Below are 27,007 nucleotides of genomic sequence, written 5' to 3' on the forward strand. Positions count from 1 at the left end.
CATGACCTTCCTCCTCTGGCTCGTTGCAAACTCCTTGAGCACGTGGACAGGATCTTACTCAGTTCTGACTAACGTCAGAGTAACAAACAGAGATGGCACTCAGATGCAAATTTCTTTCTATCTGGCCAAATTAATGCTCTAAACCTTATTAAGGGCATAATACTGCAAGCTGCTTTCCATACTATCTGTATGTCCAAAGACGAAGAGGGAGGCCTACCTGGAATACTCCCACTTTTACCTGGCTATCTAGGGAGAGGTAGTTAAGAACACAGGCTCTGGAGCAAAAACTACCTGAAGTCAAATCCCAACTTTACCACTTATTAACTTAGAGATCTTGGCAAGCTGCTTAGCCTTTTACAATTCAACTTCCAACTTTTAGGGTGGGTCTGAGAATTAAATAAGATTAGGTATGTAAAGCCCCTAAAAGGTGCCTCACAGATAGTAAACAACCAATTCATGGTAGCTATTTGCTGTTATTAGTAACTCTAACCCAAGTCTCAGCTTTCAACTAGGACCTCACTTACAAGGAAATCTTCTCTATCTCATGCCAGTTAAGAGCCCTCCCTCTGTTCTTTCATGGCATACCCTCCCCGCCCCTTACAACCCTTACTAAACTCTATTTTCACCACTTGTTTACTTGTTAGTATGTTACTCACGGTATATCAGCGCCTAGTATAATACCTGACACATACATAGCACACAATAACTACTTATTTTATGAATAATGAAAATAATTTAACAGTAACTTTTGACTCAAACCCAAAGTTTGCTAATACCCTCAATATGCTAAAGAACACTTGAAAATATATTTTATTTCCACACAAACTTAGTAACTCCACATTTTGTTTTGTGAACTTTCCCAAAAGGCTACAAAGCTCAAAAAACAAAGATAAAAGTAAAATTGAAAACCACTAAAGTAAAATTTTAAAGCAAACAAGGGTAGAAGAGAAAGGGAACAAAACACCTAAAACACACTACACCCTGTGTTAGATGCTCTTCATGTAGCGTCTAGCTCTCTGAGCCAAAGAATAAAGGGAAGAGAGAAGAGGTTCATGACAGAATCCGCAGGCTGATGAAAACTACCACAACCAATAAAACCACGCTCTAATTTCCTGAGAGCCAAACCAAAAGTAGAAACATAACAGATTACATCATGCTCTGTGCCCAATTTTTTAAAAACATGTTTGGTTTCCCTTAAAAGACAAACATTTCCCCTACATACAGCTTCAGTAATTAAGTTGAGGTCTTGTGTTTTTTCTTTTAAGCAACTTCCAGAAATTAGAGTATTACACAATGACTACTTAATTTTGAAAGAATGCTTCAAGATTAAGTAGCAAAGCGGTTTTGATGGTTCCTGACCTTATCTAAAATTCTACCAGTATTATTTAATTCTTCCTTGTTTAAACATCCATTAATCTGTACTTCTATTTAAGTAAATCTCTTTACTAATTATTAAAGAGAACATCACAAAGTTGGGTTTTTTTTTCTTGAGAACTGAGGTTCAGATACCCACAATGTGTTGACCAAAGCCCAAAACAGAAGAGACTGGAAAGCCAAAAATATCTGCCTTGCTGCCTCATAAAAGTTTAATTTAAAATGAGAAGCAAGGACTTCCCTAGTAGCACAGTGGTTAAGAATCCACCTGCCAAAGCACAGGACATGGGTTCGAGCCCTGGTCCGGGAAGATCCACATGCTGCGGAGCAACTAAGCCCATGCGCCACAACCACTGAGCCTGCGCTCTAGAGCCCGTGACCCACAACTACTGTGCCCGCAGGCCACAACTACTAAAGCCTGCGTGCCTAGAGCCCGTGCTTCGCAACAAGAGAAGCCACTGAATGAGAAGCCCACACACCGCAACAACGAGTAGCCCCTGCTTGCCGCAACTACAGAAAAGCCCGCGCGAGCAACGAAGACCCAAAGCAGCCAAAATAAATAAATTTAAAAAAAAAAACAAAAAATGAGAAGTAATAGCAAGGAATACATAGTGAACATGAAACTACTCTTGTAAACACTAATTTTGCCTTTTAGTTTCACACCATTGAAGAACTCCTAACACCAAAGCTAAGATTTCCCTCCCTCTACAAAAGAACTAAACCAGGCACATATGTTGAAAACTATCATCATCATTTAAACCAATTTTTTTTTTTTTTTTTTTTTTTGCGGTACGCGGGCCTCTCACTGCTGTGGCCTCTCCCGTTGCGGAGCACAGGCTCCGCACGCACAGGCTCAGCGGCCATGGCTCACGGTCCTAGCCGCTCCGCGGCACGTGGGATCTTCCCGGACCGGGGCACGAACCCATGTCCCCTGCATCGGCAGGCGGACTCTCAACCACTGTGCCACCAAGGAAGCCCTAAACCAATTTTTAAAAATAACTGGATCCACTTTTACTAATATCCTCTGCTAGGTCTTGTCCTCCTACCTACTGGATAGATATATGTAGGTAATTCACAGGATATAGTCCTCCAATAATGGCAGCTCTTTCACTTCCCCTCAGTTTCATCTGTTACCTGTAAATTGATGACTTAGGGTGAAGGTCCAAAGCCCAGGCTAACCAGCATATCCCACAGCCTCAAAAAACCAAAGACACCTACTCTAATTAAACATGCTAATGGCCTGTTTAAGCAGATGGCCCTGCAAAAATAAAGGGTAACTAGGTCCCTACTCCACCACTTCTTGCTGCAGGAACTTGGTCAAGTTACCTCATCTTCTTAGTCTCAGTTTCCTCATCTGAGTAAAAGCAAAAATATCTACCTTGAAGTTAACATAAAACTAATGAGATAACATGTAAAATCCTAGCACAGCACCTGGCACACAGTATGTGCTCAAAAAGTTCAATCACCATGAAATGCAAACTTGACCCTGTCACCTCCCGTGCTTTCGATAACCTTTTAAAGATTCCTCCATAGTCTTTAAGACAAAATTCAAATCCTGACACAAGATATACAAGATCTTCCTTCAAGATTTGACTTTTCTTTCTCCCCTCGTCCCCCAAGTCAGAAGTACACTCTCTCTCTTTTGAACTTCTCAACCACTCTGTTCAGACTGTTCTCAAATTTACTAATCACATCTTACCCCTACTAAGGTTATAATTTCTTTACAAACACATGTTTTTATTCATCATTATACCCCTATTTTATATGATACCTAGCAAAGAGTAAGCACTAAGTATGTTTTTTATTGAAATCAATTACTTACTTTACTGTAGGAATAATATTTGGCTGAGGTTTTAATAACCGTAAACGATACCACATACATCTTCCATATACTTTTCTGATATTCTTTAATCGATTTTGTTCTGTCAAAAAAAAGAAAAATAAGGTAATAGTTCAACGGTTTCCACAGTGAAGGCAAAACCAGAGTTAAAACCATACTAACCTTCATTATCATGCTAATATTATATTGGAACATCAAAGTACTCTCTACTTAAACTTTTAAGAAAAATTCACAAGATAGGCTAAATTTTCTACCACTTAGAACAAATGATCTATCTGGAAAATTTTATTCGACTACCAGGCAATCATTTTTCATGTGAGACTTCTAACTGAAAAAATTAAAAACTGACTTGAACCCAAAATATTTAGTTATATAATCAGTAATTTCTGAGAAATTCTCTCCTCCTTCCCCTTCTGCTATAAAAGTAACAAAAAGTGCAAAATAGTTGGAATGTGCACTTTATTAAGGAAGCCAAGCAGAAATGATAGTCTTCAAATATGAAAATAATTATGTTAAATGAGAAAAGTCACCCAAACCCATAAGAAGTTAAAATAGGTTTATATAAGAGTTATAACAAAAGGTATTATTTTAGTCCCCCTGAAAAATCTGCAATTCAATTAAAAAGGAATTAAACCAAAGCCAACATATCATATACTGTTTTACTAAGCTCACCACAATCACTTGGTTTGAATAACTCTCCCAAGTTTAAAAAAATTTTGCTAAGTTTTAAAATAAAAATCTACCTTTTCATGAAGATGTTATATAGAAAGCAAAGTAAGAAGCCCATGCCACTCCAAAGCCAAAGACAAAAACAAAAGCTTGGAAGGCCAAGAAGGCAGTGCTAAAAAGCATCCATATCCACACACAAAAAAAGAAGATTGCATGTTACCCACTTTCTGGGTGGCTCAAGACACCCCGAAGGCAGCCTGTTTATCCTTGGAAGAGAGACAAGCTTAACCACTATGTCATCATCAAGTTTCCCTTGAGCAGGGAGTTGGTCATGAAGAAGACAGAAGACAGCAATACACTTGGGTTCATTATGAATGTCAAAGCCAACAAGCACCAAATCAAACGGTCTATGAAGCTCTACAACACTGACATGGCCAAGGTCAACACCCTGATCAGGGCTGATGGAGAGAAGAAGGTATATGTTCGACTGGCTACTGACTATGATGCTTTGGATGTTGCCAACAAAACTGAGATCATCTAAACTGAGTCCAGCTGCTTAAAACTAAATAAAAATTTTTTCACAATATTAAAAAACTACAAAACCAAAGTCCTTAAATGAGATCTCAGGTAAGTAAGAGAACTTTGCATATAATAGAATGTTCCAAAGCTGCCATATAAGAAGCCCACCAACCCTGTTATCACCATGCTTCCAGGAAAGAATCCACATGAGAGAGCTATGTGGCAGGAGGTATCAGAACATGTGTGGTGAAGAGCGATCCATGTAGGGGGAGGGGTGGTGGCAGAAAAGGAGACTGGTAATATGCAGGGAGAATTATCAAGTAAGTTAATATATTAAGGATAACTGCAGTCAGCTTTTCACTGTCAGAGAAGGGAGTTACATATGTGAAAAATTAGAAAACATGAATGAACTCTGTGGTATTAGAGTGCAACTGAAGATATGAGTAAGAACTAATTAATATCTTTTAATATAGAAATATAGATGTAGATCTATACACATACATACACATTCCCTAACTCTATTAAGTGAACCTAGGAACAATGACATCTCAATAGCAGTGAGCACACCTAGCACCCAGATCTTGATTTCTAAATAGCATTCTCCGCGAACGGGAACCAGAGATCCAAGTATCTTCCCACAAAATATTACAAAAGGGAAAGAATGATTTTACAGTGGAGAAGTGTGATAGGCTGAATAATTGCCCCCTGTCAAGATGTCTACCACATCCTAAAACCCACAACCAGTGAATATATTACCTTACACGGCAAAAGGGACTTCACAGATGTGACTAAATTAAAGATTTGAGATGGGAAGATTATCCTGTATTATCTGGGTGGTCCCAATATAATCACAGGGGTCCTTATAAGGAAGCAGGAGGGCCAAAGAGAAGATGATGTAACAATGCGAGCAGAGGCTGGAGTGATGTTCTTTGAAGATGGAAGGAGAGGCCACAAACCAAAGAATACAGGCTGTCTCCAGAAGCTGGAAAAGGCAAGAATTCTATTCTAAACCCTGCAGAAAGAACCTGCCCTGCCAACACAATCACTAGCCCAGTAAAACCGCCCTTGGAAGTCTGGCCTCCAAAACTATAAATTTGTGTAATATTAAGCCACTAAGGTTGTGGTTTGTTACAGCAATGATAGGAAACTAATACAAAAAATCTGGTGGACAACATCTTATCAGGTGATAAGTGAACATCACCAGCAATGAGACAAAATGCAATCATATACCATCTAACAGAATGCAATGAGAAGAACACAGAATCAGTTTTGTGAAATTCTTCTCTAAGATACATAACCTGAAACTAATAATGAGAAAATACTAGACAACCAAAATTCAGGTCCATTCTACAAAATAATTGGCCTATAATCTTTAAAGTCAGGGAAAAACTAACTAAAGAAGTGTTCCAGACTGAAGGAGACTAAAGAAACATGTCAACTAAATGCGATGATGTGTGATTCTGAAATGGATCATTTGCTATAAAGGACATCATTGAGACAAGTGACAAAACTTGAACAGGTCTGAAAATGAAATGGTAGTAATGTAAATTTTCTGATTTTCACAGTTAAATTATGGACACTTTTGAAAACACCACTGGTGATTTTTAAATCTGGATTTCATTAAATTAAGCCTCCACAGTCTCCCACTTTAAGTATGAAACCAAGGAAACATGTTATAAGAACATGCTGAAGTCTCTTTATTAACCAGATGGCTTGATCTATTCAAAGGAATAATATTCTCCCAATGTTTCTGTCCAAGAGAAAGTACACATGGTTTTCAGTCCCCAAAGTCTTGCACAATGTATACATGCACCTTGTATGCCTCACTCTTCCGATCTAAAATTTGTATCTTAACCTTTTAGTAGAATATTTAAATAATCAGTAAGTACTACGGGGTATAGTTTACACAGTAACACAGTGATATCCAGCACCACTCAATATTCATAGTACACATTCCAAAATTCTATACGAATGACCTCAAGTCAAAGTAACTATCAAAAGTAAAGTCCTTCCACAAGGAGGGACGGATTGGGACTTTGGGAATAGCAGATACAAACTATTATATATAGAATAAACAACAAGGTCCTATTGTGTAGCACAGGGCACTATATTTAATATCCTGTAATAAACCATAATGGAAAAGAAAAAAAAAAGTACTTTGAGAGTTTTTTAAAGACACTTAGAATAAAAAGAAATTCATTTATCAACTTCTAGTTTATAGAATTACTAGTTTCATGGGCAGCAAAAATTACCTAAGTAATATCATTAACTTATAATATAGTTTTAAAAGAAATCATTCACATTTATAAAAAAGGGAAATTACAAGGTCATAAAACAATTCTGTGATTTAAAAAAAAATAGCAACATATGATGATTGCTCTCAGCAATCATGAAGTTTGTTATGTCCACAGGAGTAGTCCAGGCTTGGGGGCAGGTTACTATGGTTGTGCTTCATAAGCTATACAGTGCCTTTGCTAAAACAGTCATATCCACCTGTCATGCAGAATGATCTGTCAGTCTGTAGTATAACTGAGTGAACCCTTAGCACCATATTCCTAGAACCTGAAGAGCTGAAAGAATGTTAGCCAGATCCGGTCTTCAAACCTGTGTGCCTGCTTTTAAAAGAATTTTTTTTTTTTTTGCGGTACGCCGGCCTCTCACTGTTGTGGCCTCTCCCGTTGAGGGGCACAGGATCCGGACGCGCAGGCTCAGCGGCCCTGGCTCATGAACCCAGCCGCTCTGTGGCATGTGGGATCTTCCCGGACCGGGGCACGAACCTGCATCCCCTACATCGGCAGGCAGACTCTCAACCACTGTGCTACCAGGGAAGCCCGAAAAGAATTTTTAAAAATCATGTACCCTCTTGTAGAGTTCTAATTTGACAAATCTAACCAATAGATTTCATCGTAAGTTTGAAGAGTTGCAAAAGATGTTGTTTCTGACATAAGTTGATATTTTAAAATAAAATAGTTTCATTGCTTTTAAATGTACCAATGAAATCTAAAAATCATAATAGCAATTTCATATCCACCATCATCCATTTACAGAAATTTATGAACAAGCTCTTCATTCTACTTCCCCCACATAATTTTATCCTAATGTAATATATTTTTATCCTGGTAAGTCATTTCTTATAATACTGACACATACTTCTTCAAATTAATTTGTTTTATTCCCTGTGACTATTTTTCCCAAATTTTTATATTGAAAATTTTCAAGCCTTCAGAAAAGTTGAAAGAATATTACAATGAACAATACCCTTCACCTAAATCCACCAACTATTAACATTCTGCAACTCTTGGCTTTATCTCTAGTTCCTGCTTTCCCTCCCTCTCCCCTTTTTTTAGAGTAAGTTGCAGACATCAAGACACTTCACTTCCAAATGCTTTGGCACGTATGACCAAAGAACATCAGTAATTTTACCACAGTGAAGTTTAACACATCCATAAGGTTTTTTATGTGTTAAAATTTCTGCTGCTACTTTTACCCGTATGTGTGTGTGTGCGCGTGTGTTATCAAGGCAACATAAATATTACAAATTGATAAATTACTAAAAAGAGTAAAATATCCATTACGCTTTCATTTATAAGCAAATTGTAAATATCCCATATGTTCAAAGAGTTGAAACTCTAAACACTGAAACTTAGTTTTAAAAATAAAAAGTACACTGCTGTCAATATGGCACAGTGTTAGGTAAAATAGCTTTATCTTTTACTTTAAGTATATTTTTTCAAAACTTGGAAGTTGCAGATTATCTTCAGTTATTCAATTTATAGAAAAAACATGCTCCATAACCTAACTGACAAAGGCAGTCCTCACTGTTAAACCAATTAGGCAAACCAAACTTGGTCCAAAAAAGTCTGACTTCATTTTTCAGTTCAAATAAATATATCAATATATATTTTGATATTTTGAGGATTATAAAAATCACTGAGAAATAAATTTTAGAATATACCTTGCAATATAGATTACTAAAATTAATAAAGCAAAATGATATAGAGATAACATAATTTACTTAAAAGCAAAAAATGTACCACACTTCTTTCCAAAGTTCAGGGCCCCCTAAAAGTAATCCTAAATCCCTAAGGGGTCCAAGAAAATAGTACCAAGAATCAAAAGGTTATATTCAATATTCCAAAAAGTCTAGAAGACATTATATATCAGTTTTCTAGCTACCCAAAGTCTCTCTGCAGCTAGTTGAGAATATATTACCTCAATGTGATGACACTGGCTCACTCGTTCGTTGTTGGCACAATTTTGTTCTTTTATTTAAAAAAAACAGGAAAACACGTTTCTCTATAATAGTGCAGTTTGGTTCCAAGAATACTTCAAAATAGAAAAGGCATGAAAATGATAATTTGGAAATGGAAAACTGGGAATTCAGTGCTCCAGACATCCAAAACTATCGCTTACCTAGTCACCCTAATCTCAAAACAGACTAAGAGAAACTAAAGCTTCTGTTATGCTCTTAACCTGAATCTGAATAGTTAGCCATAGTGTGTCATTCTCAAGGCCAGGTCAGAACTGTTTGGATTTGGGATAGATAAGACACTTGACTAAACACTACTCACCATCACTACCACCCAGTGCACACAATCACAGATTACCTATATTGGAAGGATTTCAGAAACTTGGGTTCAGTTGCCACCTACCCCCTATGCCTACCCTGGCAACAGAGAAGGAAACCCAGAAAGCAGCTGAAAATGTTTGGATCAGAGTAGAACCACCCCACCAGAACCAAAGTTCCTAATCCTCAGGAACGCCTAAGGATTATATAAGCGCAATGTAAGTGCAAACCAATACAAACCAAGTGGTTCAAATAGATTCAGCTGGTGCTTCACTGGACAGCAGCATACAACTATACGATATGCTTACCGACCTCAATTTTATTTTCCCTTTAGAGTACTGAAACGGGTACCATAGAACACAGTTTTTCAGCCTCAGCACTATGGACATTTTGGACTAGGTAACAGTTGTGGGGAGCTGCCCTGTGTATTAGAGTATGTTTGGCAGCATTATGGTCTCTACCCACTAGATGCCAAGAGCACCTCCCCACTGGAGACGATATTAAACACACACACACCAAAACACATGGCTATAGCGGGGTCATGGAAAGCAGCTGAATGATATGGCCTGAAGATCAGGGACACGGAGAAGAAAGGAAAGGTTGGGAGAATAAACAGAGGTGATAAGGCAACAAATTCTCTTTTTCCATTCCCCTACAAGTATGCTTCAGGCAAAGAGAATCACTATATATTTGAGTACTTATGAACACCTTGAGGGAGGGGGAGGTTGGGGAGCTTGATTATTTTAAAAGAAAAAAGCCAGACAACAAAAAAAAGCTGGAGGAAGAAAGCCCACAACAATCTCAATTAATAGTAGTTTAGCACACTTAGAGGTCATGTGAAGGCAAAAATATTCAGATATTCCATAATTATCCCTGGGGGTATATCTCACAATTACAAGTGTTAAGCTGTCATTGTAAGCAACCTTTGTAAAGACCACTTGAAAAATTTAGCAAGTGGCTACATTATGGAGATTAAAAATATATACTTACAAGATGATCAAACACCTAATGTTATATAATGCTGCACTTGTGGCTTGGAATAAAATTTCCAGTGATGGTATCATATTCAGAGCCCAAAAGTGCTATATCACAAACGCAGATGAAACATATACATTCTGAAAAACTGTTAGATGACTCATAAAATAGCTCTGGTGATCACAAAGACACTGAGGTTGAATACATGAGGAGTTTGAAAATAATTGTTTCCTGAAATGTAAGGGGATAAAACTGTATTTGTAAGTACTATATTTTATAGTATATGATTTTTAAATATTTTAAGTAGATACGACTTCATCCTTTAAAGGATATATATCCATGCTGGCCAAAAACCTTTTTTCACCTCATTAAGAAATAGGAGACCTTGTCACCTTCTCTGCTTAGAAACTTTCAATAGCTTCCAACTGCACCTAAAATAAAATCTAAGCTTCGTACCAGGCTTACACACATTATCAGCACCCCAGCTCCTTCTCTGACTTTATCCCAGATTCATCTCCTCACCTGCCACACTCTTGCCACTTTGGTCTTCTCTGTTCCTGGAATATGTCCAACTCTTTCTTCCCTTGAAGACTTTGTACACTGTTTCTCCCCAGCCTGAAACAGGCTTTTCCACTCAACTCAGATCTTTGAATGGCTGGCTCCCTTTTGTCACTCAGCTTGAAGAAATTTTCTCAGGAAGATTTTCTCTGAATATTCTACTTCTCTACACAGTATTTATCACTATCTGATTTTGTTTGTTTGTTTGTTTAGATGTCAGTCGTCTCCCCCACACTAAGATGTAAGCTTCAAGAGAGAAGGGATCCTGTCTATATTGTTCACTCCCATATTCCATTGCCTAACATAATGCCTGGCAAATAGTAGGTGCTTAATAAATATTTGTTGAATGTTTTAATTACCTCATTTAGACCTCCCAACCACCCTGGGGGTACGTATGTATGGATGGATGATTATACTTCAAAACAAAACAAAAAAACCTGAGGCTCAGTGAGATTAAGTAAGTTGCCCAAAGTTACAGATGGTACCAAAGGAATTGCAAATAACCACTAAAGAATACAGATGAGACTTGTGCCCAGGTTTAAATTCATAGGCCTGTGCACATAATCACTTTAACTGTCTTTCCTAATCAAAGAATAGTTAGATTGCCTTGAAAATTCTCAAAAGCAGCTAAAATATATTATGTCCCTATTCTCATTAACTTAACCAGACCAGACTATATCTCCGAAGCAGAAACTGTAATATGAAGAAATTCAAGTCAAAATATTTAAGAACAAGGAGTAGCTAAAAACAACTGATTAGATGACATCTCTAAATTTCTGAAACAGAAGTTTACAGACCAGGGATTCCCTGGCGGTCCAGTGGTTAGGACTCGGCGCTTTCACTGCCGTGGCCGGGGTTCAATCCCTGGTGGAGGAACTAAGATCCCACAAGCCATGCAGCGTGGCCCAAAACAAACAAACAAAAACAATAAAAATTTATTTTTAAAAAAGTACTACAAATAAAACCGCCACAAAGACTTCAGTATTAAAGAGTGTGAGACAAGGCAATGTAGCACATAAATTTGAGGGGGAGGAGACCAGTTCTTTTTTGTTTGTTTTAGCTCAATTTGCTATAGAAGTGTCAAGATCCAGAAGAAAAGCAAACCATCCCTCATATCTGTAGGACACAGGGGTTTTTGTGAGCCATTTGTCTCTAAGCCAGAAGATAATACTAAGGAAAGAAGGGGAGTCTCAACTGCAGGAATGATTCATTTCAAGCTACGTTTCTTTTTTTTTTTTTTTAAACAGATTTTATTTATTTATTTATTTTGGCTGCATCGGGTCTTAGTTGCAGCATGCAGGATCTTTTGCTTCGGCACGTGGGCTTCTCTCTAGTTGTGGCGTGCAGGTTTTCGCTTCTCTAGTTGTGGCGCGGGCTCCACAGCTCGTGGGCTATATAGTTTGCGGCACACAGGCTCTCTAGTTGAGGTGCACGGGCTCAGTAGTTGTGGCACGCAGGCTTTGTTGCCCCGCAGCATGTGGGATCTTAGTTCCCCGACCAGGGATGTCAAACCCGCGTTCCCTGCATTGCAGGGGAGATTCTTTACCACTGGACCACCAAGGAAGTCCCTCAAATTACATTTCTTTTTTTTTTTTATTAGTTTCTGCTTTATAACAAAGTGAATCAGTCATACATATACATCTGTTCCCACATCCCTTCCCTCATGCATCTCCCTCCCTCCCACCCTCCCCATCCCACCCCTCCAAGCGGTCACAAAGCACCGAGCTGATCTCCCTGTGCTCTGCGGCTGCTTCCCACTATCTATCTACCTTACGTTTAGTAGTGTATATATGTCCATGCCTCTCTTTCGCTTTGTCACAGCTTACCCTTCCCCCTCCCCATATCCTCAAGTCCATTCTCAAGTAGGTCTGTGTCTTTATTCCCGTTTTACCCTTAGGTTCTTCATGACTTTTTTTTTTTTAATTCCGTATATATGTGTTAGCATACGGTATTTGTCTTTCTCTTTCTGACTTACTTCACTCTGTATGACAGACTCTAGGTCTATCCATCTCATTACAAATAGCTCAGTTTCCATCATCGGATGAATGGATAAAGAAGATGTGGCACATATATACAATGGAATATTACTCAGCCATAAAATTACATTTCTTAAACTGAACTAGAGGTGCAAGATAGTGGAGAATTCTAAACGAATTATAGTGTGCAAGTGGGTCCCTGAGAAGGATGCTATGTCTCCTTAGCATACTCTCAAACATGACCCAAGACCCTACTAAAGGGTCATCTCTACCCTGCCATCTCATCAGCCGACAACACAGCTACTCTGTTAACTACCGTACTCTTCATCCAATCCTCTACCATTACCACTCTATTTTTCTTTTCACCTTTATCCCAAGTGATAATCCACAGCCCAAGTCAAAGGTTAATTATTTCTAAGACAAAACAAGAGAAAAAGAAATAGAGAAACTCAAATACTGTTACAGTAAAGAAATACTAGCTTTAAAAAAAATGGCAATTTAAAACACAGGATGGGGCTTCCCTGGTGGGGCAGTGGTTAAGAATCCGCCTACCAATGCAGGGGACACGGGTTCGAGCCCTGGTCCGGGAAGATCCCACGTGCTGCAGAGCAACTAAGCTCGTGCGCCACAACCACTGAGCCTGCGCTCTAGAACCCACTGAAGCCTGTGCACCTACAGCCTGTGCTCTGCAACAAGAGAGGCCACTGCAATCAGAAGCCCGCATGCTGCAACAAAGAGTGGCCCCCGCTCACCGCAGCTAGAGAAAGCCCGCACACAGCAACAAAGACCTGATGCAGCCAAAAATAAAAAATAAAATAAATAAAATTTTTTTAAAAACCCACAAGGATGTATGTCCCACTGGGACCTTAAACACTACATACCCCAAAGTAAAAACAATTCACTGAGCTGAAAGGGCCCACAGATGTAAGAGGTACAGAGAATGTCTTCCTCCTTCTATGGCTATGATTGGCTCATTCCATCATAGCCAATCTAGCCAAAGATTCTTTGAATAAGCTTTTAGACATTAATACAAATTCATACAGTAAACTCAGCATATACATAAGAGCAGAAGGAAGAAAATGTTCACCATTCTGATACCCAGATAATAATCAATAATAACATTTTAATGTGTTTCCTTTGTAGTCCTCTTTTGGAGAACATCTGGGAAGGAGGAAGGAAGAAAGGAAAGTTGGCAAGGTTGAGGGTACATACTCAGGAAAGACTTCTCTACGAACAAGGAAATTCCAGCAACTAATTTCTAGGGGCAATGTGCTTCCCTCAATCAGAGGGCTGCGGGGCTGCCTCAATCAAGGCCCTCAAGAACACTTCTGCAGTAATGATGACATCTACTACTTCTCCCCAGTGCAGCAGATGCCCAAGAGATAGTTTCTCAGACAGAAGAACAAGCAGGACATACAAATGCGAATTTAAGGGCAGCACTCTATCATGTACCAGCGTACAAACTGACAGACACAAACACATAAAGCTAAAGTTTATGTTAAAATCACGTTACCTGTAATTTTTAATTTTTTAATTTCTAAATGTCTCCCATGTTTAGAAACTCAATGTAAACATCATTTAATGACTACTAATAACCAAATGAATTGACACCATAATACACCTACCATCCTATAATTCGACATACAAATTGTTCCTGATTTTTTGGTATTATGGGCATTTAAATAGGGTGTTCTGAGACTCAATTTCCAACGTAGGGGTGGGGAAGGTCCCCACACCTTCGACGAGTAATTCTTGAAATACCAGCTAGGTGTCTGAAAATTCAACTCAGTTTTGACACCATCTACCCAGAGTTAGCATCAGACTCCACAGGTTGAGGGCTCGGTCCCACAAGACTGCACACCCACGCCCCCCTACTTTAGATGCCAGTCACAAGCCCAGGTTATAGACTGGGGGGTTCCAACCACCTCCTCCTTTGGTTTGATTAATTTGCTAAAGTGGCTCACAGAACTCAGAGAAACATTTCACTTACTATATCACCGGTTTACTATAAAAGGTTACAAATGAGGAAAAGCTAAATGGAACAGATGCATAGAGCAAGGTTTGGGGAAAGGGTGAGGAGCTTCCATGCCCTCTCTGGGTGCAACTCTCTCCCAAAATCTCCATGTGTTCACCAACCCAGAAGCCTCTCCGGACCCTATCCTTTTGGGGTTTTATAGAGGCTTCATATAGGCACGGTTGATTAAATCACTGGCCGTTGGCATTTGAGCTCAATCCCTAGCCCCTCTACCATCCCTGGCGATCAGGGGTAGGACTGAAAGTTCCAACCCCCTAATCACATGGTTGGTTCTCCTGGTGACCAGCAGAGTCCCTTTTCAGTGCTTCCAAAAGTCACCTCATTCACATAACAAAAGATACTTGTATCACTCTTAACACTTAGGAAATTCCAAGGATTTTGGAATTTGTGGGCAGGAACTGTGGACAAAGGCCAAATATATACAAGAACCATATATCTGGTCATTCAGATGACCAAAATATATTCTTATAAGTCACAATATCACAGTATATCACACAATATCACAATATCTTTCTTTGGTCCTATAAGTATTCAGAACTATATCCTTAGAACAGTGTCCCAGAAGTGGAATTACTAAATTTAAAATTTTTAACATTTTTATAGCTTTCTTCTAAAAAAGGAAGTAGGACTATACATTCTTTTCAGCAGTTGGCATGAATGGCACCACCATTCTTCAGCAGTCAGTATTAAATCCAATTTTTACTAATCTGTACTCAAACTCTTGAAGGCAGACATTGTTGTCATATACATAATCAGCCCTGTGCTTTCCAGGTGCCAAGAATATAGCAAGCACAAAATAAATATTTGTATAGAATGTAGAGAACACCTTTATTAAATAAATATTGGTGGGTACCTACTATGTGCCTGGATGTTTCTGGACACTGAGGATACAGCAGAAAACAAAACAAAAACCCCTGCTCTCACACACCATACATTCCAGCGGAGGAGAAAGCAATAAACAAATTAAGTAAACTATATAGTATATTAGAAGATAAGTGTTATGAAGAGAAATAAAACAGAAAAAGGGAAGAGCTTCTTTGAAGGTAGAAAAAAACTTAACAATTTTAAATAAGGTGCTGAAAGAAGGCAACACTGAGAAGATGGTGTTTGAGCAAGGACATGATGGAGATGGGGGAGGTCGTAATGTGGCTACTAGAGAAAAAGCATTCCAGGCATAGGGAGCAGCAACTATGAAGGTTCAAAAGAAGAAGTGTGCCCCATATGCCCTAAGAATAGCAGAGCGGCTAGTATGACTGGAATGGAAGAAACAAGAGAGAAAGTATAAGAAATGAAGTCAAAAAGCTCATGAAGGACTTCACAGGCCACTCTAATGACTTTAGCTTCTACTGTGATTGAGATGGGAGAGGCTTAAAGGGTTCTGAACAGAAGTGACAAGGGGCAGCTTCGGTTCTAAAAGGATCACTGCTACTATTTTGAGAAGAGACTGCAAGGAGTCAGGGTAGAAACGATGAGACTAGTTAGAAGGCTAATGATAATCCAGGCCATAAAACAGGACGGTGGTGGTGGTGGAGCAATAAGAAATGGTCACACTAGATATAATACTTTGAAGGTAGAGCCAACAGGACACACTAAAAGTCTGGAAGTGGCATATGAGACAAAGAGATGAACCAAGAATAACTCTAAGGCTTCTTGCCAGAACAGCTGAAGAAACAGATGTGATTAACTGAGATGGAGAAGACTATGAGTCAAGAAGGTTGGGGAGAGGGGAGACAGAAATCACATCAGTATTTTGCATATTAAGATGTCTATTAGATATGCAAATGAAAATGTGGACTCGGAACTTACATATACAGAAGCCTGGAGTTCAAGGAAAGAGCTCTGGACTGGAAATATAAGTTTTGGAAATATAAGTTTTTATGAGTCACACAGCTGATATTTAAAGCCATGAGACCAGGTGAGATCACCATAGGCATAAGTGTGGATGGAAAAGAAGTCAAGGACTCAGCCTTGAGGTATTCTAAAATTAAGAGGTCCTCACTGGTAAACTATGCTCAATAAATTATGCCACAAAAATAGAGACTACCCACGTGTCTAGAGCCAACTGATTTTTGAAAAGGCTATTGTTCATTCAATGAAAAATGAACAGTCTCTTCAACAAATACTGTTTGGACAAGTGGATTTCCACCCCTAGGAATATACCCCAAAGAACTGAAAATAAGAACTCAGAAATTTGAATGCCAATGTTCACTGCAGCATTATTCACAAAAGACAACAGAAACAACCACCCATATGTTCATCAACAGATGAGTGAATAAAAATGTGGTATATCTGTACAATGGAATATTATTCAGCCATAAAAAGAATGAAGTTCTGATACATGCTACAACATGGACGAATCTAGAAAACATTATGCTAAATGAAATAAGCTAAACACAAAAGGACAAATATTGTATGATTCCACTTATATGAAATATCTAGAACAGGCAAATTTACAGAGACAAAAAGTAGCTTAGAGTTTACCAGGGGCTGAAGGAAAGAGAGAATGAGAAGTTATTGCTCAACAGGTACACAGTTTTATTTGGGATGATGAAAAATTTTGGAAAGATGATGGTTGCACAACACTGTGAATGTAATTAATGCTAATGAACTGTACATTTAAAATGGTTAAAACTACAAATTTTATGTTTTCTATACATACTACCACAATACAAATTTTAAAAGAAAAGTAATATATCAAGTAATATCTCAAGTATGTCCCCTACCTTCCTATTGCTACCACCATTGTTTGGGCCCATATTATGTCTTGTCTGCTTCTCAATCTCTATACTGTCTCATCCTACGAGATGTTATTACATTAACTTGCATATAGCACAGTTGCAAAAGTGTTCTAAAATGTTCATAATGACACACTGTCAACCAAATCACACATACACTCTTCAGCTGAACATATAAGGTTTTCTATATGACTTAATCAAGTTTTCTGGCCTTTTCTCACGCTTTTTCACTCTGGGAACTCTGCTGCAACTGGTTTGATCTGTACTTTAAACATGTTTCATGCTTTCCAGGCTCTACACTTTTGCTCATGTGATTTCTTCTTTGCACCTCCTCCCTCCATTCCACGCATTAGATCCTTCTCATCCTTTTAACAGTCCAGTCAAAATCAACTTACTCGGGCTTCCCTGGTGGCGCAGTGGTTGAGAGTCCGCCTGCCGATGCAGGGGACACGGGTTCGTGCCCCTATCCCGGAAGATCCCACATGCCGCGCAGCGGCTGGGCCCGCGAGCCATGGCCGCGGAGCCTGTGTGTCCGGAGCCTGTGCTCCGCAACGGGAGAGGCCACAGCAGTGAGAGGCCCGCGTACAGCAAAAAAAAAAAAAAAAAAAAAAATCAACTTACTCTAAAGAGCCTTTCCTCACCTCTAGATACCCACTACCACCCCCAACTAGATGCAAATACTTTACCCAACTAACTTCCATAGCACTTGCTTTCACTTCTCTTACACTTTCTTCGTTGTGTTTTGGATATAATAATTTGTGTATCTGTCTAATCCTAATTCTCCCACCCCAGCCAGATTATAAACTCTATCAAAAGACTATATTTACACTGCATTCATCTTTGTACCATCTGCTGCTCCTAGTACAGGCAAACAGTGAATGCTCAATCAATAACTACTAGATTTAATGAAACAGGCAAAAATCTAAAGTGAAAAACATCTGGAATCTACACAAGAAAATTCCTTCATCCATACTGACAAATATAATTCCAAAGTGTAAGGAACACCTTATGTTACCAAACCCAAGTTTGGGTTTGCTCACCTGCCACAGCAAAGCCAATTTACTGATGCTGGGTTGTGGTGAAGGAAAGTACAGCATTTACTGCAGGTGCCAAGCAAGGAGTAGGGTAGCTCATGCTCAAAAGACCCAAACTCCCCGACTGTTTTCAGGCAAGGGTTTTTAAAGGCAGCATCTGGGGGTGAGGGCTGCAGGATACATGGCTTTCTTTTGACTGGCTGGTGGTGAGGTAACAGGTGGTGTCTCAGGAATCTCAATCATCAACCTTCCAAAGTCACCACAGGGTTGGGGCAGGGGGCAGGTCTTAGTTCCTGAAGAACAACTCCAAGGGATCCTTCAGATAGTTCTGTATATCCCTTGAGGAGGAACTAGGACTCTGTTTTATCCCTGAACTATTGTCATTACTTTTCTTGTTTAACTGCTTTCCCTTTGTTTCTGCATTCCCTCACTTCCCTACTTAGTAACTACCTATGCCTACTCTTTGGAACTCAAGGAAGGCCTAGGAGACTCAAGTCTTTTTCTACAAACAAGAAATGGGGGACACGGAGGGGCTTTTGTACCTGGCAGGGTCCTGCTTGGTTTCAATCCCCCTTTCCTTTGATACTCCTCAATCTTGAGGGGAACAGGTACGGAACTGAAAGGGAATAACGTTTTGAATAGAGAGGTTAATCATAAACTCGGCAGAGGAACTCAGGGTTTAGGGGGACTTGGCTTCACTTATTAAGAGAATGAACAATAATGCCTTTCAACAAACAATGTGACGGTGAGATGGTGTAACAACATTTGTCATCAACAGAGTCTGGTAATGGGACTTTTTTAAAAAGGAAGTCTGAGTACAATATGGATATATTTGTTATGACCTGTAAAGTATAATTAAGGGAATGAACATCTGAAAATTTTACTTTATATGAAAGTAAGCCTATCTTTGTCTTTCAGGTTCTCCAAGATCAAGCAAGAATGCAAGATGACCTTTAAAAACAATTTTATAAATGCATTTACTAATCCAATGTCTGTCACCGCATTTATAAAACCTAAATGTTGTACTATAATTCATACTGCCAAGTTTCCTCTATGACGTGGGACTTAAATGTGTATATGCTCACGTCTGATACCTTTTCTGTCCAGACAGAACACAGAGGGAATGACTACTTTAAAATGACTCAAACTTCTCAGATCTCTAATACCCCTTCAAAATCTAAAATCTTAGGAAGACTATATGTTCTAAGTGGAATATGAACATTCATAAAATATACTCCTTTGAACACAAAACTGATAACTAGCCAGTTTTTTCTGTTAAAAAATCCACTCAACAAGAGATTGAGATAACTCTACTGTAATTAGAAATTATCTAGATAAATCAATAGATAAAGCCAACATTTCATTTTAAATAAAAATGTTCACTCCCATCCTTTTCCCTGCACTCAACCCTAAAACTGATAAAAGTTAATATGTTATTATTGGACCAATCACCAAACAGCTTTTAAGAGGAAGAGAAACAAAACAGAAATGAGTGAAAATTCAAAATCTGCACTCCACTCTCTCATTCCCTCCACGGTACTTATATTCCACAAACAGCCCATGCTATCTTAGAATTCTCTTTCTAACCTGCTCATTCCCCTATATGCTGACATCTCAAAGGACTAATAAGCCTCTGAAATGGACTCCTTCTCCATCTAGTTTTTCCCCACTCAGACACCACCACCTCCCACCAAACCATTCTCCACTCAAAGCTCCACAAAAGCAAAACTGACCATGTAAATTACCCTACTTAAAAACCTCCATTATTTACCCAATAACTTATAGGATAAAGTATAAAATGGTTGATTTGCTCCTAAGTGCCAATCACATTAAATCTTTATCACTTACTGAACATCTCCATGCTTTTGCATATGCTTTCCCCTACAACTGGAATGCACTTCTCCCATTTACCTTTTAAGACCTATCTCAAATCAACTCCTCTACATTAAACACCCAAATCCCCAAACAGAATTATTCTCTCCTTCCTCTGTGCTCCCACAGCACCTTCCACTTATCATTTTAATACTTATTATAATGTGTTATAGTAATTACAGGAGAGAGTATAAGGTAGTGGCTAACAAGAGAAGCTTTGGCATAAGATGGATTTCGGTCCAACACTCAATCTTCCACCTAGTAGCAATATAGCTTTAGACAAGTTGATTACCTTCTCTAGGGCTCAATTTTCTCATTAATAAAATTGGGATAACACTTGAGTCTAGTTTAAAGTGCTATAGTGAGTGCATTCCGCACTACCCATCCTTGAGGCTAGTCAACATTCAATGAACAGCAGCAAAGCTGAGGTGAGGATCACAATTATCTGTCTAAGACTGGAGGAGGATGTGGGGTCTCCCCCCCATAAGAAAAGGGACTATGTCTAAAGTCATCCCAAGGGGATGCACACACCAAAATGTTTAATCACTTCTGGGTGATTTGGGTGATGGAATTACAAGCAATTTTTGTTCTGCTCCTTTGATCTTTTCTGCATTGAGTATATGCAACTTACTAAGAAAAAAGCTATAAGCCCCTAAATACTTGATCCATCGGCCTTCTTTCGTGGCGCAGTGGTTGAGAATGTGCCTGCCAATGCAGGGGACACAGGTTCAATCCCTGGTCCGGGAAGATCCCACATACCACGGAGCAACTAAGCCCTGTGTGCCACAGCTACCGAGCCTGTGCTCTACAGCCCACAAGCCACAACTACTGAGCCTGCGTGCTGCAACTACTGAAGCCCGTGTGCCTAGAGCCTGTGCTCCACAACGAGAGGCCACCACAGTGAGAAGCCCACGCACCGCAATGAAGAGTAGCGCCCGCTCGCCACAACTAAAGAAAGCCCACGTGCAGCAATGAAGACCCAATGCTGCCAAAAATAAAATAATAAATATAAAAAAAAGCTTTAAAAAAAAAATCTGATCCATCACCTAGAAGCAGCATCTAGCACAAAGTATTATGCTCTATAAATACTTGCAAAATGAAAATTCTACAGTACATTTAGTTTTACAAGCAAGCATGTTTATATGCATTTATTTCTTTGCTTCTCATAATCACTTCTTGGGTAGGTAGGGCAGGTTATTATTATCACCCCTAGAAAATGAGGATGAGAGTTCAGAAACAACTAAACAGGGACTAGGCTGGAACTTAAAACCAAAACTTCTAACTTCAAATACAGCGTTTTTTACTTTACTACTAAGCACTAAAAGTGAACTCCTACTCACATTCCCAAGTCAGAGAGCTAAATCACTTGTACACTATTTGAGAGGGAGCAAGCAAAGAAGAATAAAGGAATGTAACTTTTTTTAAAAAGTTTCATTAATCCTTTCAAACAATGGGGGAAAAAATCTGAGTACATTAAGTGTACCAAATCAAATTGTTCCAGAAAGTCTAAGTAACCAGCAAAAACAGCAGGAGCTAAGAGCCCCAATATGTGCCAGACACTAAACATTTTACATATATCTATTTTATTAATTTAATTCTATAAAACAGATAACTACTGTCTCTAGTTCACAACTGAGTAAACTAAAACACAGAAATTAAATCACTTGCCTAAGATAACACAGTAATTGGCAGATCCAGGTTTCAAAACTAGGCAGTTTTGAAAAAGATCAAAGAGTCAAAAAAAACCCTCCAAAATCTCAGGAAAGCAGTGATATATTTTATCTCAATTCAAAGGATCTATAATCCTTAACCTATGGAAAGAATAAAAGCCCTCTCTGGATTATCTGAATTTCTAATAATTAGAAACAGTTATTTTCTCTTGTCAAATATCATTATAAACCTATTAAAGTTGTTTTAACAAAAATATTCTACTTGCAACTACAAGAACTTTACAGCCCGATTCTACAGTAAGTACTTCTTAGCTTTGTAAAATAAAAAAGCTAAGACATTAGGGGTTTTTTTGTTTTCAGGAAAGTGCACATATCAAAAGAAATACACCACCTTCCAAAATGACAACTCCAACAAAAGACCACTACCTACCTTAGCAACACTACTCAAACCTAGTTACAATTTACAATCACATAGGGACTTTTAAAAAACCAATACATAGCAGCCACTCCAGACCAATTAAATCACAATATCTGGTGATGGGTCTAAGTGTTTTTAAAAGGTCCCCCAAGTGATTCTAAAGAGTAGTTAGGTTTAAGAACCATTATTCTAAGGAAATCCAAACCCTCCATATTATTACTTCACAGAGCTTCTGCCCATAAAGGTCTGAAAAAGTATTGTCATCTTATTCAGCCAATTTGCAAACAACCAAGAGAGTAAGATAAATAGGACCCTTCAACTACTAAAAGGGGTATTAATTATAAGCGCACTTAGCCCAACAGATTACACAAAAATCAAGGCAAAAGGATTCCAATGATAATGTTTTGGATAACAGAGTAACTTCAATTAACACGTCAAATATGCCAATGACCAAGCTATTTCTATTTGTCAAACCCTATATTTTCCAATCTGAAATGACGCCATGCTTTCTGATGGACTCAAGAGCCCAACAATTCCAAAACAGCAACATTGAAACAACTGTCACCTTGAAACTGAAAGCCCCCAAGTGTGTCATCTTTTAAAAAAGCTAAATAAAGATTAAACTCAACTTTAATGTTGTACAATTGCTGGGTAAATCTTTTTATGCTTTCATATAGAAGATACACCTGAAAAGTCAATATTGCCATAAGAACTCTGAAATTCAAAATTACATGCCTAGATGTTTGCAGGAACATAATTTGGTGACTTGGACTGATAGAAGGCTACTTATAACCTTTATTCATCTCACTTAAAAAAGTAGTCATATTTTGCTGTTGGGATATTAATTTGATTATTGGTGCTGTTTTAGACCTTTAAAGGATTGTTAGGGTAGGTACTATCTTTCTAAAATTTGAAAAACTCTGTAGCATACCTGTCCTCAAGCGTTTTGAATAAAGCATGTGGATCTGTAGTAGTAATTTTGAATAACACAACAGGATATTTTAATATTTGATTTTTGAAGCTTATTTAGTTTTCCTGTGAAACTGTAAGTAGCTAAAGGCACTGAAATCAGTCTTAAAGCATAACAAGTTCCGATTTGATTCCATGCTTCACTGGTAACAGTGTCCCCAAAGTACAGTATACCACCTGGACAACCCAGACTCCCACCACACCCAACTTGAGAGAATCTGTTTACTCAAGTTAGCATAGCTCTTGTGAAACAGAAAACCTTCCCTAAATGTTCTTACTCAAAAGCTACTTGTTACTGTTAACGCTACCACAAACAACCTACTAAGGCCTGGCAGTTCTATCAGTTTTAAGAATATCACCTGCCATATATCCTAGTAGAGTGCAACAAACGGAATCCAAAACCCAAACATAAAATGCCTTGCAAAGAATCTAAATAATTCTGTGTTCTAATCTGACGTCGTTTAATGTGAAAAGATTGAGAACTAAAAGCAAACGGACCAGCTACCTCACAACTGGACTACCTAGAAGACTTAATCCTTCCCTCATACTTGCACTTTTTCCGCCATAAACAACAGGAAGCTCCAAAGAAACGGAAATAGAGAAAAGCCTAATTTTTCCTAAGGGGAATAACGGCATTGCTTCCAACCCCCCCCCCCCAGTGTGAGTGAACAAATGAAAAAGCAACGGGGGAAAGGCACGGGGGGAAGGGCGGTTGGCGAGCTCAGCTGGAGTGCTATACCTGCCACCCAGCTCCGACGGTGCCCGAAACATCTGTAACGACCGCTGCAACAGGGAAACTGAGCTGTGGGGGTAAGAAGACCGTGGCCTGGGGGCTCAGAGTGGAGCCTGCACGGTCGGCTTCCTCCTTGGCCAACTCCTCTCACCTCCCAATTCCCATCCTCCCTATCCCACCCTGCTCCCTCCATAAAGAAAAATACCCAATAAAACCGGAGGCAGAGAAGACAAAGAGGCAAAACGAGGCTGCAAGGAGCGTCCAGAACAATGGGGGACAGGGTGCAAAGCGAAACTCCCGAGGAGGACAATGAAGGGGGTGTAGAGGAACCCGGAGAGGCACAGAGGGAAACACCGCCGAGCCCGGGCCCCGCCAGCGGCGGACGCCTGGACTCGAGGCCCGACCGCGCGGGCGGTATCACCCCGGGCGCGGCGGGCTGGGCCGGAGCGGGTGGGAGCGGCGCGGCCCGGAGGGGCCGGCGGAGCCTGCGCGGGTCCACGGGCTGCTGCCGGCGGGACTCACCGGCATTCTGATCTCGGGGCCAGAGGTAGTATGTGGCCGGGATCACGATGAGCCCCACGAAGGAGGTGAGGAAGTAAAAGAAGGTGTTCCCGCTGTCATCGTACTGGAACTGCTGCCCCGCCATGGCACCCCCTCCTCCGCCTCCCTCTTCTCACCACCGCCGCCACGACCCCACTCTGCTTTCGGGGTCCCAGCGCCCCGGCCGCGTGTGGCGTAGCTCCTACGCCGCCGCCGCCTCTCCTCCCCGCCCCCACGCTACTCTCACGGACCCGCCGCCGCCACCGCCGCTGCGGTCCCAGCTCTCGCGAGAAGAGATAGCTCCCTCCCCGCGCGGTTTTTCCCTCCTCCGCCCCCCGCCTCTCCCCAACCAGCTCGCAGAGAGAGACGTGGCGCGCGCAGCCGAAGAACTCTGCGAGCTCCCGCCCTTAGCCCTGCCCTCTTAGCCTCAGCTCCGCCCCTCAAGCTCTGGTAGACCCTCCCTGAAGGCCCTGCCCCTACCCCTAAAGTCCCTCCGCCCCGCCTCAGTTTCTTTTCCGAGGCTCGAGGTCCGGGTCCTGAGGGTCGGTTTACAGGGTTCCAGCCGAGGCTTCCCGGTCGAGCACTGGGCGCGGGCGGTTCACCCATTCGAAGCAGCGCCGAGGCTCCCTTGCCTCCCCTGTCTCCCATCCCTACCCACCCTGTCCTGCACTCTCACTTTTCAATTTCCCTGATTGATAAGAATGTTTCCTTAAGTTCCGGATCCGCTCCTCCAGTTTGGAAACACTGGTCCGTCAGAATAGGGCGCGGGAGCAGGGCGGTGGGGAGGGATGGTGAGGGGTTTGGCTGTAGGTTTTTTTTGGCAAAACAACGTTTGCTATTAAGAGACTGCGATCTACATTGCGCCCATTTTGCAGATGGAGATTCCCCAAGCCGGTAGAGATGGTGACCTACCTATCCCAGAGCTAATATTTATAGCATTTTCTTCGACACAGGCAGTAGGCAATTTATTGCTTTATTGCTTTAAATCATTCAATGGTCGGCGAACCCCTTGGAATGAATCAAAGCATGCCCGCTCTCCAGATGAGGAAATGGAGGCTGAAAGAGAGTGCCTAAAGTGAAGCACAGTAAGGAAACGTCTGGGGATTCAAACCCAGATCACGCTGACGCCACAAAGCCAGTGCCCTGACCACCGCCTCGTCGCCGACCCTCGCATTTCCCTGAGAGCGGCCGGCCCTCGCGTGCGGAGTGTGGGCAGGAATCCTCACTGCGAGGAGAGACGGCTGGGGGAGCAGTCGCTCTCCGGGGCCTCTGCCCTCGCCGGCTGTGAGATCCCAGAGGCTGGTGTCAGCTAAGCTGGGAGCCGAGGGGGCTGGTGCCCTGATCCGTGAATGACCCCCACGGTCCCGCGGCAGCCCTGGCTGGAGCCTATCCCAGCATCTCCACCTCCCCTCAGGGGACCAAAAGGAAAGGCCCACCAGAGTCACCTCACAGAGTCGTTGTGAAGATTAAAGGGAGTTATGGTGAAAACTGGAAAACCAATGCAATAAACAAATATTACACTGTATTTTTAAAAACTCATTTTAAGGCTATATGGTCTATTTACTAGGTTCCTTTCAATATGCCTTCCAGTGTTGGAAGAGAAATCTGGTCACATGTCATCTTTTATTTCATGTCCTCAAAAATAGTATTTATCATAATCAGTGACGACTTCCTTGATAATAGATTATATTCACATGTATTCTCTCTTCCCTCTCAAATGTCCTAACTACCCATTTTGAAAGGAAATTTCAGAAAATCATTTGCTCTGCATTCCCCTCCTCACTTTTTTCTGTGTGAAGTTTTCAAAGACTGTATTAGAGGGGAAGAAATAAAACAGAGAGGTGAGGGGGAGAGGATTGGACAATGAAGTCAGCACAACACTGTGATCACCCAAGGCTGATATGCCCAAAACAATCTGCCTTGCTTCAGAAATAAGTCTGTCATAAAATTGGCTCAACCGCCTGAAGTTCCTTTTGTTTATGTTGAATTTGTTATTAAGTCTTGTTTTAATAGTGCTGAACTGGTTGTTTTTTATTACCCTGATTATACATTTTACTCTGCATTTGGATAAAGATAATACATCAGTTTTATAACCTTGTGTCAATATAAATTATTCATGAAAAATATTCCCCTTCTGACTTTTTTTCTGCAGGAGTAATCTTTTCACTGCAGTTTGAGGTCATGCATATGAGTGGTTTGTACAGAACTGAACCATGAAACCAAATTTTGAACAAATCGCATTTATTTGCTAAACTCCATACCTATCTAGAATATGAATTTTTTAACCAAATTAAAAGATTAAAGATTTGAAAATGTATAAACACAGTCTGTTTTAGAACTTAATGCTATTCATCATAGATAAACTCAGATCACCCAAATATTCCCCAAAGCAAATCTGAATCATACCTTTAATTAATCACAATTTTTTCTGACTGATTTTTTAATTGCTTTTTAAACAGTTGTTTCTTTTAAGATATCATTTCAGTGAAATATTTAATAGTACTGAGTGAATATGGTAGAAAC

At 40.2% G+C, this 27,007-nt stretch overlaps 1 protein-coding gene across 1 annotated transcript in view; it reads right to left on the minus strand.

Annotated features, from left to right (window-relative positions):
* The window catches only part of SEC63 (SEC63 homolog, protein translocation regulator), a 66,824-nt gene extending 42,087 nt beyond the window's left edge, over positions 1 to 24,737 (minus strand). Inside the window, exons 1-2 of the mRNA XM_081250793.1 lie at positions 24,467 to 24,737; positions 3,197 to 3,296 (exon numbers count right to left, since the gene is read on the minus strand). Of these exons, the coding sequence (XP_081106919.1) occupies positions 3,197 to 3,296; positions 24,467 to 24,590 (224 nt within the window). The 5' untranslated portion in view covers positions 24,591 to 24,737. The remainder of the gene's footprint in view (positions 1 to 3,196; positions 3,297 to 24,466) is intronic.
* Positions 24,738 to 27,007: the final 2,270 nt, after the last annotated feature.

This window comes from Mesoplodon bidens, assembly GCF_964165515.1.
Source record: "Mesoplodon bidens genome assembly, chromosome: 12".
NCBI classification, from domain to species: Eukaryota; Metazoa; Chordata; class Mammalia; order Artiodactyla; family Ziphiidae; genus Mesoplodon; species Mesoplodon bidens.